Here is an 18891-nt window from a genome sequence, read left to right on the forward strand (position 1 = left end):
ATTCAAGGAGGAAACATAAACCATTAGATGAATCGAACGTGATATGATTTACTAATACATACCTTTCAGCATTCCGTTTTCTCGGACAACACCAGAAAAAAACGCCAACAGAAATAATTTACTGCAGTCGCAGTCCAAGCGCACTTTCTTCTAACAAATTTTCAATAAATAGTTCCAAATTAAACTAATAACCTCGCTGACACGACGCTTTCAACGTATTTTTCAATTTTTTATATCATTAACATTCACCCAAAACAAAATCGCGCCTTTCCACGGCCAACTAGACTCTAATGAAGATCGTTGATAGACTGAAACTTGGGATTTTCACACATGTTGTCAGCGTGAGCCATGACAATTTTGGAAGATTTTTACCCCCTCCGCCTGAAGCGGCTGAGACACTTGGGCGGAGTTTCATGCGTTTCAGCGAGCATTCGTACAGTCGGATCGAAAAGTAACTTTTCAGTTGTTCGGAAGCTTCAAAATGATGAATTGATATATCGCACCCTTAGAATGAAAGTGACTGAATTCAAAAAATGCAGTTTGTGGTAAATGAGCAAGAAAGTTTTCAAAAAAGTATAGTATTGAATACATCTCAATATAACTCTTTTGTGTTCCGACGCATTAGATCGATTTTTTGCAGATTTATGGATTAGCCTTTTGAGTACACCGTGGCCAAGTAATTTTGTATTTATAATATTTTTAATATATATTTTGACATTAAATATAAAGTAGTTACAAATTGAGTCACTATTGCAAAATTATTTTTGAACTTTTTGTGATTTTTTATGAGTTAGGTCTGTTTATGACGCATATTGGAGAGCGTTCTGTTGACATAATAAATAATAAGTCATTGTTGTACTGAAAGTTCTGTGAATACAACGTAGTAAATTGAAATGCAAATTTTTTAAAATCAAATGTATCTATTTATTTCAAGTCTTTACAACAGTCTTAATAACTTTTCATTTAAGTCTTATCATTAATGAGGTTGTAGTAATTAATTGCCACTTTTGACTAGCAAATAACACATTATTTCAGAAACATAGTCTTAGATTACCCGTAATTTACATTACGCTTATAAACTAAAAAATCTTATGTTTAATCAGTTTAGCAAACAGTACCTAACTGAAAATCACATAAATTACTTTTGCAAATTATAAATTAAAATTCACATACTTTGATAACAAAACAAAATATATCTTTAAACTTATTAATGAAAAATAACATTCAAAGTCAAAACTCTTAATAACTGAGAATCACATGAAAGAGTTACTATTTCAAACAGAAAATAAAAATCACATCCTTATATAGCAGAATAAAAAATATCTTTTCAATTAGTCATTAATAACGACGAGTAAGATTTGTAGTGAAAACTTTGTTTTAATAGGGTTTTTTTACTCATTGTTAAATAAAGATTGATAAAAAGCAGCGTAAACATTTGGTATCAAGTTTTTTTTAAGTAACTCACGGAGATCCTTTTTTTTGTTAGTACTTAGCTCAATCCTTTTCGAATACAGTTTTCTAAGTTCCAATTGTTCTAGTGTCGTTAAGTATTTTAAAATCATCTTTGTAAGAAGTCTTGTAATAGATCAGAAATGGATCTTCTTTCGTAAACTTCAGCAATTTAATATTATTCCAGTTACACGTTTCTCTTTCTTCATTTCCTGAGAAGTTGTAGCCCCATTGAACTTGTAGATCTTTTAAATCAAAAAAATAATGAAAATCAAGTCCGTGAACAAGAATTGGGGATCCATTCTTCTTAGCACTTCTCATCAAGGTGACGTATTGTTGAGGAATGTATATGGGACCAGACTTAAGGCTCTTTTTCACTTCTTTCTCTATTAAGATATGCACGCTGTCCCCTTCATTTTCTGCATGGCCTTGTATCAAAAATTTATGAATTATGGAATGAATGTTTTCAAAATACACAACCGCAAATGAAAAGAAACTCGCTATAAATTTATTTTTATTCTGGCCACCACAGTTGTCAGAATATAAAATGACATCTACTTTTTTTCCTCCGGATCGTGCATCAATGGATTGAAGGTAGTTGAATAAGCAAGATCCTAATTCGTTTGAGCCTCTCTTACTTTGAGTTTCGTTCCAAAAATAGCAATTTACGCTTTTATAACAGCAATACTTAGAATCAGATTTTACTTCCTTCGGTTTATCCAATTCTAGTATGGTAAAATTGAAACTGTTGAGCCTCGATTTATAGTAAAAGGCAGAAATATCGCCCGTTGGACATTGCATCACAGCCTGAATATTTAGTCTGTTAGCTTCTGGACATAGTAAGTATTGATTACATAAGTCGCATTGATCTTTTTTTGGCTTGAAAAAGCTAATATTGAACTCAGTAGTAAATATCTCGTAGAACTTGTTGAACTTTCCGTAGGTCTTATCATTTTGCTTTTGATTATCAACATAATCTCTGTATATTTCTGTGATCGTTCTTGAACCATCGATGTACTTTCGTGTTGTCTGTGCTCTTAAATAATGAGACTCTATCCGGGGAATAGAATTAATGTGGTCTCTCATATCTTGAATATTTGCGTCAACTTTAATATGTCTGTAATGCTTACCTCTCAAGTCTTTCTGCACGAAACCTTCAGTGTCTCTCTTGCTTTTAACGGTGCGAATCATGCGATCAGAAATGTCTAAAGTTTTCAAAAAAAAATGTTTTGCACACTCGCCGTTTCTCATTATTTAGAGTGAAATAGAATGCGTGGTTAAATTTTCTTGGATTTTCAGCATTAGAGTAACGATATTTTGGAGATATTTCGGCCATACTTGAATTGATAAAGGAGCGCTGTAGATCAATTTCATTCAAATCCCAGAATTTTTTGAAAAGACTTGTTCTCTGCTCTTCGCTGATATTGTCTCGACATTTCAACCTACACCTTTGAGAACACGGTGGTTTTACGGAGCGTGCTTTGATTTGACGTTTTGATTTAGAGATAAAAGTGTATGCTTGCCCACTATTCCTTGCAATTTTAGCGGACGTCTGTTTCCATTTCGTGGTATCCCGTCTCCTTTTTCTGCTGTTGGAAAAATTATTGTTATCTTGATTGGTGTTTTTGTCGCATTGTGCACTACTGCTACTTGATGACGAACTGCTGCTAGATGAAGAACTGCTGCTAGATGAAGAACTACTACTGGATGAACTTATAGAAGATGAACTACGACGGGAGGATTTTTTGTTTGACAACAAACTACGGGCAGGTGAATTGTTAGAAGGAGACGTCTGACTGTGAGATGAGCGGAAGTCAAAATTAGTTAAACTCTCACGACTCTTGGAACCCTTCTTCTCTGGCACAATTAATGTCGGATCGCTATCGCTTAGGTCCACATCGCTTTCGCCGGCGTGTAATGGTGACATCTTGTATGTATCAATTGGAGTCGATTTTCTTCTGAGGCGAGATCCAGATGAAATCTTCGATGATGACGATGACATGTTATTTATTTTAGGATCGATGATGGCTTTCTGTGACAGAGTTTTTTCCACGTTACCCTCGTAGCTGTCATTAATTACTTCACCTACATCACGATCTAGGTGGACGTGTGTTTGTAAGTCCTCAATTTGAGACGGAAGTGTTGTATGTAGTAATGAGCATTCATTATGATATACAGCATCAGAATTAGGTTGGTTTTCTTTATCGCAACTCCAGTCATTCGGAATAGGTGGATTGGTGATTGTTACACGATACTGATTTTCTACCCATTGAGCAACATCGCTATTGAGACACTCAACCAAAGGCTCCCTGTCTTGTTTTTCTTTTTCATCAGTCTGCAATTTTGGAGGTGTTAGTCCCATCAAACTAAACATCTCTTGAACTCGTCTTGATGTTATCATTTCAACTAGTAAACTTGTGAAGTAAAGTCTGAAACAAAACAAATTTATTAAACTGTAATTCATCGTTTGGATTTGAACTCTCTCTCTATTATAGTCGATCCTTCATTACTAAAGATCGTGATCATCATTCTTATGCCCACCCAATCGGTTTGTTAAAATACTCAATACTCAAATCGGTATATAACGTACAAAACTTTTATATTAAGGTGACGTATTCCAAAAAATAGCCAACTAATCCTTCTTATTTTTACTACTAAACAGGCTCAATACTCAGAATAACAAAAATAATAAGTATGATTTTAGTCAAAAATAGACCTATTCGTATAAGAGCCGTTTGTCTTTAATTATTATTTTTTACTAAATAGACCTAATCTGTTAATGGTCACTGAACACTATTATATATTTTGTTCTATACAGACCTATTTCATAAATGGTCACTTTATTACAAAAAAATTGTTGTTACCTACCTTCACAGTATTTGCAATAAACAGACACAATTCGAGATCCGCCGATGTTTTACACGTCCACTAGAAAACACTTCTGACTTAATACTAGTTCTGCCTCTTTCACACAACATACATAAATGAATAGCGGAAACAGTAAAAGAGACCGAAACATGCGTTGTCCCTGTTATACTTAGAGATAGGTGACTTTTTCTTTACAGGGTTATAGAGTTTGCTTTATAAGGTCAGTTTATGGTAAAATCGAGTATTACAGGAATTTTGAGTTAAGTCACTTTCATTCTAAGGGTGCGATATATCGACTGATTGGTTAAATTTCTGCTACAGATTTCGGAAATTTTTCAATCAGTCTTGCTGCATTCTCGATAAACAAGCATTCATTAAAGATTGATAATATTGGTAATATAAATATCAAAACTTTTATGTTCTCATTCGGGTTGGCGTTGAAGAGTAGGCATAATTAATTTACTTTTATTTATTTTGATACTTGCAATTTCCATAATAGAATTGGAACTACATTCAATAGTACATACCATCATATATACCTACATAAAAAAGGTCATATACAAAACTATTAGACACATATTTTATTTCAATACCGACATGCATGCTCGACTCACGATATTGAGGAAATTGAACAGATATTTAATGAATATCTACTTCAGGGAGTGGAAAATGAAATGAGTAGAAAAATGTATGTTAAACGGTTTTATTTAAAAAAAAAGTCAATAATGATGTAGATGATGTACTAAAAACTGATAAATAATTCGGAAGCTCTACATCATATTTATATTTTTTTATAAAACCGTTCAACATAAAAAACCTACTTATTTTATTTTCAAGTTTCTAGTTTTCAATTATGTTACTCCATTCTTCTCATTCTGTTTAGTTCATTTAGTGCCTCAGTATATATATATATATATATATATATATATATATATATATATATATATATATATATATATACATCGGAAAAGTCTGGGGATATTTTTAAAAATGGCAATATTTTTTTTAGATCGCTTTAATCGCTTTAGGGAGAAAAAAGTTGACGGGTGATTATCAAACGAATGTAACTTACAACAAAATTTATTAAATGGTCAAAAATACTGAGTGCGGATATAAGCAAAACTAAAAAAAAATATGGCTCTTCTTTGGCACCCCGAAAAAAAATCATAATACAAAAAAAATTGAAATCAGTACAAAGTATGGCCTCCACGCTGGTTTATTACGGCCCTACATCTATCATGCATCGACAAAATGATGATTGTCAATGTCTTGTTGAGGTACATTTGCCCATTCAGCGATTAAAAGCTCTCTCAATTGAAACGTTGTGTGAATGTTTCCCATATGCGGAGTAATTCTTCGTTGAAGCATGTCCCACACATGCTCGATGGGATTCAGGTCCGGTGATTGTGCTGGCCAACTCCTTCGTTGGTGAGCCAGTCAGTCACTAGACGCGCGACATGTGGACGAGCATTATCGTGCATTAGGTGGAAGTTTTCACCAACAGCACCAGCAAACGGACGGACGATAGGTAGAAGAATGGTGTCGAGGTACTGTCGAGCTGTGAGGGAGCGATTTGGAAAAACGAGATCGGTTCTGCCGCCGATCATGATTCCGCCCCATAGCATTACTGTACCACCTCTGTATGTGTGGACTTCCTGGACGTGTCTCAAACGTTCATTATTTCCAGGTCGTCTCCATAGTCTTACTCGACGAGAATCTGGATGAAATCCAAATCTGGATTCGTCTGTAAACAAAACTGTGGCCCAATCATTTGCATCCCAGTTTTGATCTTCTTGACACCACTCTAATCTTCTACCGCGATTGCCTCTCGACAAAGGTGGACATCTAAGTGGCCTTCTGTTGTGGAGATCTGCTTCATGCAGACGATTTCTGACAGTATCACGACCAATGGTTACCTGGTGCGTCTGCTGCAACACGTTAACCAACTCAGGTGCTGTGATTGTCGGTTGTCTTCTTGCGGTTAAGACCAAAAATCGGTTTTGAACTGCAGTTGTAACGCGTCCTCGCCCTGGATGTTGTTCGGCTGGACTGCCAGTTTCACGGAAACGCCACAATCGACTGATAACACTTTGGGAGACAACGAAGAGCTACATCATTTTGTCGCATGCCACCTTGAAGAAGCCCTACAGCTCTATTCATCTCAGCCAATGGTAAGTGATGGCGTTCCATGTTAAAGCACAATATTTCCAGTTCAATTGCTGAGCAAGAACTGCATAGAACGTACAAACTCGACACTTTCAGATTATTCATTTTAGCCAAAAACCTACAGTTTGTAAAAAACTTGATAAAAGATTAGTTACCGTTTTTGCAGGCTTTGTCCAACCCATAGAAATCTACAGGATGGTCGAGTGTACCAATTTAATCGAAATTAAACGACCTCATGCATTTATTTTTATGATATTTAGTATGTTATAAAAATATCTCTAGACTTTTCTCTGTTTTCTCGGGTTTCGCTCCGTGTTCTGTGTATTTTCTCCCCATAAGGATTATTTTCACAACGTTTCGGCAAAGTCTCATTTGCCATCTTCTGGTGATGTCTGTTTTTTTTCAACTAGACTAGTCTAATTGAAAAAACTATATATATATATAGATATATATATATATATATATATATATATATATATATATATATATATATATATATATATATACAGTAGAATGGAATTAACGGGGTCTCTCAGTCAAAAAATCAAAACTCTGCTTCACTGCTCTGTGAATCTTCTTCATGGCCTATAATTTATTAAATTTCTACAATGTTGTTGTCTCCAAACAAAGGATCGCGAGTAATTAGTAATCAGAAGTATTTTCAATCATTCAATCATCACTCTGTTATTTGAATCCCTACTTTCCGACTCATCTTTACAAACGAAATATTTATATATATATATTTATATATATATATATATATATATATATATATATATATATATATATATATATATATATATATAGTAAAATGGAATTAACGGGGTCTCTCAGTCAAAAAATCAAAACTCTGCTTCACTTTGTCAAGTTTTCGCTTCTAGTGTGAATCTTCTTCATGGCCTATAATTTTTAAATTGTGGGTTTTTTGCCAATGAATAAAATTACAAATCATACTTACAGTAAAAATGAGTAAAAACAATGAATTGAACATATAAATCGACGAAAGAAAGTTAAACATTAATGGATTTTTTTTGGTTTGACAAATGTCATACCTTCACATAAATGTCATTTTTCAATGGACATGATGATTTGATAATCTATGACTCTAAAGGGAAAGTTGATTGATACAATTTTCATTATTTCATTATGATTTTTGGTGTATTTCCAGTAAGTTACTGTATATACTGTTGATATTATCAATATCAGTTCTTTTATTCATACAATTAGAAGACTTATTGATTTCAACCATTTCAAGAAAAATGCGTTTGGAAATATTTTTTTCTGTATGTAAAACTTGTTATTGTGATTTTCTACAGACTATGCTAATTTATCGACTGACATCAAAGGAGATAAAACCATACAAAAGAGTTTTACGTATGTTTGCTTATTTTAAAATATCAGAGGAATATTTACAAACAAGTAGACAAATGAAATGAAAAACCATTATTTCTTCACTTTATCAACAACGGTATACCTACTGTTCCTCAAAAGAGCATAGGCTTTGATTGGACGACCGATGCTTCAAACGGACTTTCGTGTCTCATCCATACTCATGCTAGACAGAGAGATAATATATCTACCTTTTCTTAACTCGCAGAAGTCTCTGTTCGTACTAGGGCAGATGCCTGGCGATTTCAACGATTTTTGAGAAAACGTGAACAATATTCGATATAATATTTCTGAAAAATGACCTGCAAATATATTTGACAAAATTCATGAAATACTCGAGGGCTATCTTAATCGGGACACACATTCCAATCATTTACTCAAAAAATTTGAATGTGTTTTGTTTGAAGTTGAGCAAGTTACACACAGATATGCTGAGATGAAACAAAAAACTTTACCATAGTTTAGTGAAATTATGTGTTAGGGTATTGAAAAATCTCTTGAATCTTCAGAATAACTTTAAAACTCATGCTAGATAAAAGTAGGTGAGTCCTAACGGAAGCGCTCTATTAGGATGCTAATATTTATCGAGTAGAGAGGACTGGATCCTGCGTGTGAAGGAAATATTAAGAGCAGATAGTTGTTGGTTCACAGATGGATCAAATACACCTTCCGGTTCCGTAGCAGGTGTTTTCAGTCGCAGACCCAGGACAGAGATATCAACCTGCTTAGAAACCTATGCGACTGTATTCCAAGCGGAAATTTATGCTATTTAATTGTGTGCGGGGAGACTGGAAGAATCCAACCTCATACACAAGTGAATAAAAATATTCTCGGACAGTCACGCTGCGTTGAAAGCTCTTGGCTCCTGCCGAGCAACGTCTAAATTGGTAGCAAATTGCCAAAATCGACTCTCCTCGATTGGAAGACTTAACAGATTGTCTCTGGTCTGGATTCCCAGCCGTACTGGCCTGGAAGGCAATGAAGCTGCTGACTCTCTTACAAAGGAGGGTGCTACAAGCAGCTTCATCGGACCAGAACCTGTTATTGACATCGCTTTAGGCTTTGTCATACAAAGATTGAACACCTGGATGGCAAGAAGACTTATGGACTTCTGGCAGAATCTTCCAGCATTGGCTCACTCCAAGGCGTTTACTCACCCTTCGAAACAGTTGTTGGACTACAGTAGGGATGAACTACGATGTCTAACAGGCCTTCTTATAGGTCACTGTCATTTGAATCATTATATGCAAAGATTGGGACTGTCAGAAGACAGTGTGTGTCGCCTCTGTTTGGAAAATTATGAAACAGCAGAGCACATACCTTGTGTCTGCCCCGCTGGGGACCGAATCAAGTTTTTAGAGTTTGGCAGAGCCGTACTCTTACTATGACCTGAAAGACCACTCACCATATTAACTAATCGGCTTCGTCAAGAACCTGGATTCATTTGTTCGTATGTAAATATGTGTGAGCCACACATATTCACAACTGCCAGTTGCAGTTGAGGCTCGAATAGACCCACTCTCTTTGGACCTAACCTGACCTAGTTTGGTTGAGTTTTTATTTGAGTTTAGTAGAGTTTCAGTTGAGACAACTATTTCATTAACCTGGCAATAACTCAGTACTCACCCCCCAGGAACTTCTCACACTATCAGGAAATCAGTCGAATAAAGCTGCTACAAATACTCAGAACCAAAAGTGTTTAACAATTCACCTGAAAATACTTATAAGAAACGAATTAACAATGAACTAATTCCAACGATGTTTGAATTATCTTGTTGAAGATATCACTCCAACATATATAGGGGATGGTGGAGTAATCACGGAGGTTGTGTAACACGTACTTGCAGTCCTGTTTTAGTGATGTATTAGAAAAGAATGGGGGATATTCAAAATGCAGTAATCACGAGTAAAACTCGAATATAGTGCTGAACGCTCTACAAGGCATGTTAACTTGATCTTTTTCGACAATTTCATCTAATTTCAGAAGGAAATTTAATCGAGATATACTTCTTCGATTCACGACATATTTATTTTGTGGAAATTCATGTTCACTGAGGATACATTATAAAAACACACTTTTGTCTATTTTCCACAATAGTTTAATATTTGTTGACTATAGTTTCGGTCATTACCTACACCATTTTTAAAACTAACTAGATTACATTCAAATCTGAGTATTTTGAGGTTATCCCAGGTATAGTCAATGTAGGTATCAAATTTTTTATGATAGATTGATATAGATATAGGCAATGTAGATATAAATACTCAGATTTGAATGTAATCTATTTAGTTTTGAAAATGGCGTAATGACCGAAACTAGTCAACAAATATAAAACTATCGTGGGAAATAAATAAAAGTGTGTTTTTATAGTGTATCCTTAGTGAACCGAGGTATATTATTTCAGGTATAATATAGAAGTCCGGTAAAGTAAATTATGGTGTATTGTCACAACTATTTCAACCTTAATTTAAAATATTGTTTTGCGTTTTTTTCGCCTATATGAGTTAATGGTGGACGATTTTTAATAGGATAATTTCGAACGTCCGTAATTACCTACCTCATGTAGTAACTTGAAATCATTAGAAGTTTTGCACAATGTGTAGGATTCAAAAATCTTTTGTTTTTTGACTGTATACATATAATTTATGTAATAACATATAATATTCAACGTATGTCCATCAGTAGAATATACTCAATTTAAAATTTAATAAATCTATGAAAAATGAGAAATAAAACTTCCTATATTTTTTACCACTTGTATACTTGATGGTACTTCATTTTCAGTTCAAAGTAGTATGTGGCTTGTCTAGCTGTACTTGCTTCTTTCAATAAATTGATGGATGTAGCCGTAACTACTTAGTAGGAGATCATCATGGAAAATGAGAAATGAAACTTTCTATGTTTTTTCACCACTTGTATTGAAAAAAAATTGAACAGTGGTAAAAGGAAGTTTTATTTCTCATTTTTCATGATGATCAACATCCATCAACTCATTGAAAGAAGCAGTACAGCTGAACTACTTTAAACTGAAAATGAAGTACCATCAAAGGCACCTATATATGAATCAAAAAATACAAGTGTTAAAAAAACATAGAAAGTTTAATTTCTCATTTTTCATCATTTATATACTTTCCCAAATAAACCTTAGTCAGATGCCTCAGAATTACTAGAGAAATTCGGAGACCAAATACAATTTTTAGAAGACTGAAAAATAACCAAAAAAGTTTCAAGATCAAAACACTGCCCTTGAAAAAAGCAGCTGATATTCATTTTCTTTCAAAAAGTAATTAACAGGTACCTAATATGCATGGCCAGAACAATTTTTGACTAAAGCGGAAGCTTGTAGAAAAGGTATATTTTCTGATGAACAATTCGTAAAAGCTACATCGCCACTTGAAAATTCCACTTTCAATTTCAATACGAAATTATAATATTCAATACTGACATTTATCAAAAGGGAAATTAACTTCAGTTGGAAATTGAAGATAAATTTACATCGAACAAATAAAAGTATTCAATAAATTTCCAGAGTTAAATACTATTCCTTTATTACATTCAACTCATCAAATCAATATTTTAGTCCTTTCAGCATCTCTGTAGCCGATTGTACGAGGAGGAGCGACAGTTCTGGCACCTCCTCAATTTATATTTGTGTCTCGGTCTCAGTTGGCTTGTACAGCTCCTAAATCAAATATTATGTAAACAAAATGCAATATATTCTTAGCATTCAGTTAACACCCTACATTTATTACCGTCTCATATACCTAGTAGTAAATTAGTGAAGGATGGTTGAATTTAAATTTATAATTGTGTTTTGTATATATCGAGATATAAATATTTACCGAGCTTTTCGGCAAAAATTTAAGTGGTTTTTAGCGGTAATTTTGATGAAGTGATTAGTTTATATTTTTCACACTGCTCTTCAAATTACATTGGCTTGTTAAGTAGAGCAAGATTCTATGTGACCATCAGGAACCCATCAGGAACCCATCTGAAAACACCTCTCCAAATGAAATATAATAATACTAAAACACTACATTCATTGATTGTTCTATTGATAATGATTTCGATAAATTACAACACGTTGCCATCGTATTGCGAGGATTAATAATGTGGCGATTATTATTAGTCTCTTACTCAACTAACCACTTGACACTTTTCATAAATGAGTAAATAATCTCTTTTGATTATTCGGATACTTTCAATCCCATTTTTTATGAATGTCAATTCAATATTGCTGAAATAATAAACGCAAAAGCGTTTTGCATTTATAAGTAGGTTTGAATTTATTACTCTGTCAATATCAAACAGATTATATCTTCTACGCTATATTCCATTTATATAGCGTAAAGTAGGGAATAGTTTGATGGAACATCATATATTACATGTTAAAAATTAGAAAATATTTTTTGGGAAAGAAAGTTTTTGGCTTTCTACTACTCCATCTTTATACAAAAAAATGGGAATCTTCCAAAGAAAGGAAGGAAGTAATCAATTTTAAAATAAGTAACTCTATACATGGATGTGTAGATCATGCAAAGAAGTAACTTTCAGACACGAACTGAAAGAAAAAGCCTTTCATATAAACATTGAACACGAAAGAAAAAGTCTTTCGAAACAAATAATTTTATATGATCACTGAATTATACAGAAGACACTTTTCTCTACACTTTTCTCTAGTTTTTATTCCAAACATTCGTTATGGAATAAAATCAGAAATCATTCACAGGAGTTCTACACTAAATGAATGGTAAAAAATTGCACTTACAAGGAACACTGTTATCCTCACTGGTAGACATTGATGTTTCGCCAAAAACTTTCTTTCTCAAAAATTAGTCACTGCTAAAAATATAACCCTTTCAATATAAAAATGGAAAATAATATATTATGGTATGGTTACCTTCATCTACTGAAGACGTCAACTTGGTGGGTCAAACGCCCGTCGGGAAGAGTATTGCATTTCTGGTGATTGAAAAAAGTGCTTGTTTTGGATTCATTCAGAGCCACAGTTTTCAGTTTTACCTTTTATTATACGGTTACACATAAATGGAGATACAAACGAGAACCCAGAAAAAAAACTAATCCAAGTTCAGTCTCTTGACTGCCAGGATTAGTTGACTTTCTGAAATAATAAAAATTGTAATACAGAACGATATGAAATACATGTAGAATGTATATATACTGTAGAATGAGTACATTTTTTAGTTCATCTCGGTAAGTTATTGCCTATCACAATGTGTTTTTTTAGGGGTTATCAAGTCGGTACACCCATGATTCTCGAAGTATACAATTATTTTTTCGACTTGTAATAATAATTTACGTAACAAGTCCGGAAAACACTTTTTTTTTGACGAGTAGACAAAATTCAAAGACGAGCCGTAGGCGAGTACTGTAAGTCTACGAGTCCGAAAAAACTGTTTTCAGACGTGTTGCGTATACTATTTTTTCGTGAACTATGTGGAATAACAAATCAATAAGAAACATTTCTTTATTACACAGGGCGTTCCAATGAAAACTTGACCCCCCTGTCAGAAACGGACGTGTAATCGAAAACTTCGAAGAATAATTCAATTTTTATTTCTAGGAGGACTGATTCTGATATGGGAATCATACCAGAAACTTCACCCCCCTGCGGTCAGCAACTACCCCCCTATTTTTTTCAATGGCATGGAGGTCGAGTGATACATCATTTGAAAGGTCTTTTGTCCCTCTATTACTTCTGTAATTTTTTTTGAAATTGGTTCATTCTTTATTGAGAAATTAAATGTTGAACGTTTTATTTCAGAAAAACTAGAAAATTTGCTGACGCTCATTTTATTGAGAAAATCAACAAAAGTAATATCAATGACAACACAATCAACGGCTAAAGTGTTCAAAATGACCTCCATCTAGTTCCATACAATAATACAGTCTACTTTCGAAAGCATTCCTTACATTATTGAAGATGCCCGGAGTCAGAAATCAGCATTTCCGAACAAATCTCTGTCGCAGATCGTCTAATTTTTTCTGCACTGGTAGTTTTTGTTGAATCTAGTTGTTGCAGAAAAAAAGTAGGTAGTTGGCCACTGTCACTTCTTCACGAATTAGTATTCAGTCATCCTTGTTCACTGAAGAAAGGATAGAAATTGTTGCAACCTATTATCGAAATAATGAATGTGCTAAAGCTGCTGCAAGAATTTATAATACGAATAATCCAGACCACAACGAGAGCCATCAATACGTTGAAGAGTTAATGGATAAGTTTCGAACTTCAGGTTCTGTTCACAACAGAAAACATGAAGTATCCCGTCCTGTCAGAAATGACGAAGTTGAAGTTGAAGTTTTAGGACATGTACAATCTATCAGACAAGTAGCTAGAACTTCTGGCGTATCAGCTAATAGTGTTTTTCGGATTTTGAAAGCCTACAAATTCCATCCTTTCAAAATAAAGCTAGTTCAGGAATTAAACGAAGGTGATTCTGATCGTCGACTTCAGTTTTGTGAGATGTTCAGCGAGAAATTGACCAATAACCCAAACCTATTATACAATACATGTTTCTCAGACATATACATAATTGTCGTTACTAGAGCGATGTGAATCCTCATTTGTTGATGGAAACACATTCACAAACTCCACAAAAATTGAATGTTTGGGCCGGCATTCTTGGGAATCATACGTATTGTTGCACCATTATTCATTGAAGGTAATCTCAATGGAGACACATACTTAAATCTATTACAAGACTGTGTAGATCCTATGATTACACAAATTTTTGAAAATGATGACAAGTAAGAAGAAAATGAAATAACATTCCAGCAGGATGGTGCACCACCACATTTTGATGTTTGGGTGAGACAGTTTTTGAACGAACGTTTTCCAATGCGTTGAATCGGCATAATGGGTTCAGTGGAGTGGCCAGCTATATCACCTGATCTCACACCGATGGACTTCTTTCTGTGGGGACACTTGAAGTCGAAAGTGAACTCTATCTACTAAGCCTACAAATCTAGAAGACCTGCGACAGATAATTGTTCGGAAATGCCGATTGCCGGACATCTTGAATAATGTACGGAACGCTTTCGAGAGTAGACTGTATTATTGTATGGAACTAGGTGGGGGTCATTTTGAACAATTTATCCGTTGATTCTGTTTCCACTGATATTGTTAAATACCTTTTCTTGAAGTCAGAATGAAGAAGGTAAAGTTTTTGTATGTATAAATAAGTTGGTATATTCATATTGGTACTTGTATATAAGCCAATGTGAATTTCAATTTTATCCTGTTAATAACCTATGGACGTATATATTTTTTGAATTTATACATATTCAAACTATTATTATTATTTTTAATCATTATTCACAAAAAAATTTAAAATCATGAAAGCAATTTAGGCGGAAACTATATTAATCGTCATCAAATAAATACGCTAGTTGCCTCAAGCATTTCATACACATTATGTTTGCCCTTTACATCATACAATTCAAATCAATATCTCAAGAGTTATCGCAAAAGGCTTCGAATGGTCCACAATGTTCCAGAACAATCAACAGCATTCAAAACTCTCCTAGAATATTCCACTATGGCCTGATGCGATATTCCCTAAGGTTCCATATCATTTCTGGACATTCCACAACATTCTAGTATGTTGTGGAATGCTCTCAGATACTCTCGACATTTCTGGACATTTCTAGAGGGTGCAACTCCCAGCCCTCATATCTATCTTCAAAACCACATCAGGTAAAAACCAAAACCTTTTTTATGGGGAATGAAAGGGTTACCACTCCATATCACTCCCTTCAATCGTTTGACAATGATTTGGGATACTCCGGAATGTTCCAGAACGTTCCAGACTATTCCCAAACATTCCAAAGTGTTCCGAGATATTTTGGAATTTTGTTGAAATTTCTAGGAGACGAATTCATGTCCTTATAATATCTTCAAACGCACGGTTGCCAGTTTAAGAGGTGAGTTTTCTTCATGGATAAACTGATATGACACAATGACAGAAAAAAATAGGCATATATATTTGGGGTAGCCTTCAATGAAGGAATGAAGTTTCACTCTTTGTGTTTGTTTCTCATTGCACCAAATATATCTTCTGTATCTTATAATAAATAAGTTCACTTCAAGGCATTCACAACATTAACCAAGATACAGAAATTTACAACTGTTTCGTTTACGAAGAAAGATATCAATTCAATGTTTATAAACTGATATCGTTAAATTTAAAAATCATAATGTATTTCAAAAGAGAACTCGAGGTATGTTTTCTCAACAAATGTTACCATATTGATTTCATCGTTATATCATATTTTCTCATTTTCTCCCATAAATAGATACTATACAGTACGTTAGAATTTGTTGTAGCTATCTCTAAACGTTTGGCTGGGGAAAGATTAATTTATACTCAGTTTTGACACGCTCGCGCTCCATCGAACAATAGTTTGATACACTTTCGAATGAATCTAGATCATGAGAAATATTTGAAATTTCGAATGGTATTTGTTGATATAATCTCCTACAGCCGTGATCGTCTAGTGGTTAGGACCCCACGTTGTGGCCGTGGTAACCCAGGTTCGAATCCTGGTCACGGCAGGAGATTATTTTTTCAATATAGTAATAATAATAATAATAATGAATTCTTATTTTTTTACAAATTTTTTACAATTTATATCGTTGTTACAGATTATATAATCCTTCATAAGTGCTTGTAGTGCATATTTCTGCTCGAAAAAAAGTATTATTTTATTATTATCTACTTTATTCCCAGAAAAATAGAAAAAAATAGATGCTGAGGATATTGTAACGAATTAAAGAATTAACTGTCTTGAACAAATTTATTTTTAACAATACTTCACTATCACAACTAATTTATATACACCACTTAGCAACTAACGCTTAATTTATCTTCACTGTTTATTAACTGCTAGATACAGACTCACTGACTGACTGACTGCCGCTCGGGACGGAGAGCGGCCTTTTTATATCGTCAAAGAACGCTCCAAATCTGTCTAGGGGTTTCGGCACTGGCTTAGACTATTCACGGTGGCTTGCCGAGTGCATTTCTCTCGAGGTGAGTCATTGTTTATTCGCTGGCTGAGATATCGGTCAGGGCCGGCTTCAAATTCCTTACAATATATTATCTAGTTGTCTTTCTGTTTTCGAGGAAACTCACCTAAGAACTGATAACTGATCGAAATAACTTCAAATTTGATAATGTTATAACAAAAATAAAAAATATTCAACGAAAGTCTTTTTTTTTGGAGGAAAATCAGTTTTTGATCGACCTTTCTTTGGGTATTTGTTACCTTCCACAATCTGAAAAATATAAAAATCATAATGGAGAATAAATGTAGAAGGACAAACTTTTTAGTTTGCCCCGATAAGTTACTGCGTAAAATCAAAGTATTTTCACAAAGAAAAATCTTCTATTTATCAGTAACTTGTATTGAACAATTTGGCCTATAAAAATAATTGTTAAGAAATAATACAATACTTAATTAAAAGAAGACCGTTTTTGCCTTGTCCTGATAGGCGAAAATCCTACCGGTGAGAAAGTTATCGAAGTGTTTGAAAAAATGGTAGTTGATTTGTGAAACGTGCGGACGGGCGTTGTCGTGGGGAAGGATCAGACCTCTTCTGTTGACAAGTGTCGGCTGCTGCTGACGCAATTTTCGGTATATTTCGTCGATTTTCTCACAATGGGACTCTGCTGTGATGGTTTGGCCCGGTTACAGAAGGTTGTAGTGAGAGTCACACCAGCCACTGACCACTATATACAGTAACCATGGTCTTAATTAGGTGGGTTTTCGCCTTTGGAAAGTTTATGGGTGACTCAGCGGTGTCCAACCATTGTCCTGAACGTCTCCTATTGTAGAGGATCGATCCTCTATAAAAGGAGATGTTAACCCCATTTGTTTTTTGGGATATGGAGCTGCAAAACCACATGACTTAATAAAAAAACATATTTCAATGTGAGATTTACATTTGAAAGTTCATTAAACTGCGTCACAGTATTGTGACGCTCGAAGATGCTATCGTATAAAGAAACACGTGTCATAGTTTTGTAATCTTTCAATTCGAAATCTCTCATTAAAGTGTGTTTTATGAAAACGTTATAATGGATTTTCATCAAGTATCGGTCACTTCTATCAAATTTATAAAACACATGACATTAAAACAGACAAACCACTAAGGAGAACTTATCACTATCTCGTAAGGCTGAAGAAATATAACTTGGATATTCGAGATCCCAAAAAAATGGTTTAGTACCTAATTATATCACTTCAAAGACTGCCACAAACTCCTGTTTTTGTATGTAATTTTATGATCGAGAAGGAACATGGTACAGAACAAAGTCATTTTCGAAAACTCATCTCTTATTCAAAAACCCGATGCAACCAAAAGACGTTGAGTATGAATATACCGAACAGACCAATCTATTCCTCTATAAAAAAAGCGACGATTTCGAAATAATATTTCAACCATAACGAAATTCGCCGTAAGTTGTGGGGCTCCCATTATTTTGTCGTGGACTGATATTTCTATCTTAAAATACTTGAAATAAATGTATTGTTCTCATTATTGCAATTTTGAAGTTTTCATCCACAGGCAGTTTTTGGTGGTTTTGGTGACTTCAAAGCTTCATTTTTTTCTCTCATTTTTGAATTTCTATATCGATGATTTTGAAACTCCTGTCATTTGCGAACACCAGTTCCACCAGGATATCAATAGTTTACGAAGGATTTGAGTGTATGAGAGCATCATATGTTACTGTTTGAATTCCAGGTCTAATTTATAATGACGTTTATTTGTATTAGTTGCTAAGATAAGAATATAAATAAAGTATTGTTTTTGACTCTCTGAAAGACGAATTTCAATAATTATAAAAAATCGGTCATTCGGCCTGATATAAAGAAATCATATACATTTTAGGTAAGATTAATAATTAACAAATGGTTCTTATTTCCAGCAGCAACGAAAGAAATCATTGAACATCACTATATGGATGATTACTTAGGTAATGCAGATTCCATTG

The 18891-nt window shown here is 34.1% G+C and overlaps 2 protein-coding genes and 1 non-coding gene across 3 annotated transcripts in view; 1 reads left to right on the plus strand and 2 right to left on the minus strand.

The window, feature by feature from the left end:
- LOC111516300 (uncharacterized) overlaps positions 1-316 on the minus strand; it is a 51461-nt gene extending 51145 nt beyond the window's left edge. The window contains exon 1 of the mRNA XM_074184065.1: positions 63-316. The gene's annotated coding sequence lies outside the window, so the exon portion shown is untranslated. The remainder of the gene's footprint in view (positions 1-62) is intronic.
- An 898-nt stretch (positions 317-1214) lies between these two features.
- LOC141486429 (uncharacterized) lies at positions 1215-4408 on the minus strand. The gene is made up of 2 exons (XM_074184375.1): positions 4318-4408; positions 1215-3878 (listed from the first exon to the last, which is right to left on the minus strand). Exon 2 carries the CDS (start codon positions 2698-2700, stop codon positions 1519-1521), a length of 1182 nt encoding a protein of 393 aa, XP_074040476.1. The 5' UTR covers positions 2701-3878; positions 4318-4408; the 3' UTR covers positions 1215-1518.
- Positions 4409-16376: 11968 nt separating this feature from the next.
- Positions 16377-16448, plus strand: TRNAH-GUG (transfer RNA histidin (anticodon GUG)). Its single transcript has one exon. It is a non-coding gene; the product is annotated as a tRNA-His (tRNA).
- The last annotated feature ends 2443 nt before the right edge of the window (positions 16449-18891 follow it).

The sequence above is a fragment of the Leptinotarsa decemlineata genome, unplaced genomic scaffold (assembly GCF_025532065.1).
Source record: "Leptinotarsa decemlineata unplaced genomic scaffold, Ldec_3_MD MMD2_tig00026354_RagTag_RagTag, whole genome shotgun sequence".
NCBI lineage: Eukaryota > Metazoa > Arthropoda > Insecta > Coleoptera > Chrysomelidae > Leptinotarsa > Leptinotarsa decemlineata.

Bases quoted from the DNA above. Each gene is read 5' to 3' on its own strand.
- LOC141486429 (XM_074184375.1), bottom strand. From the start codon at position 2,700: ATGAGAAACGGCGAGTGTGCAAAACATTTTTTTTTGAAAACTTTAGAC.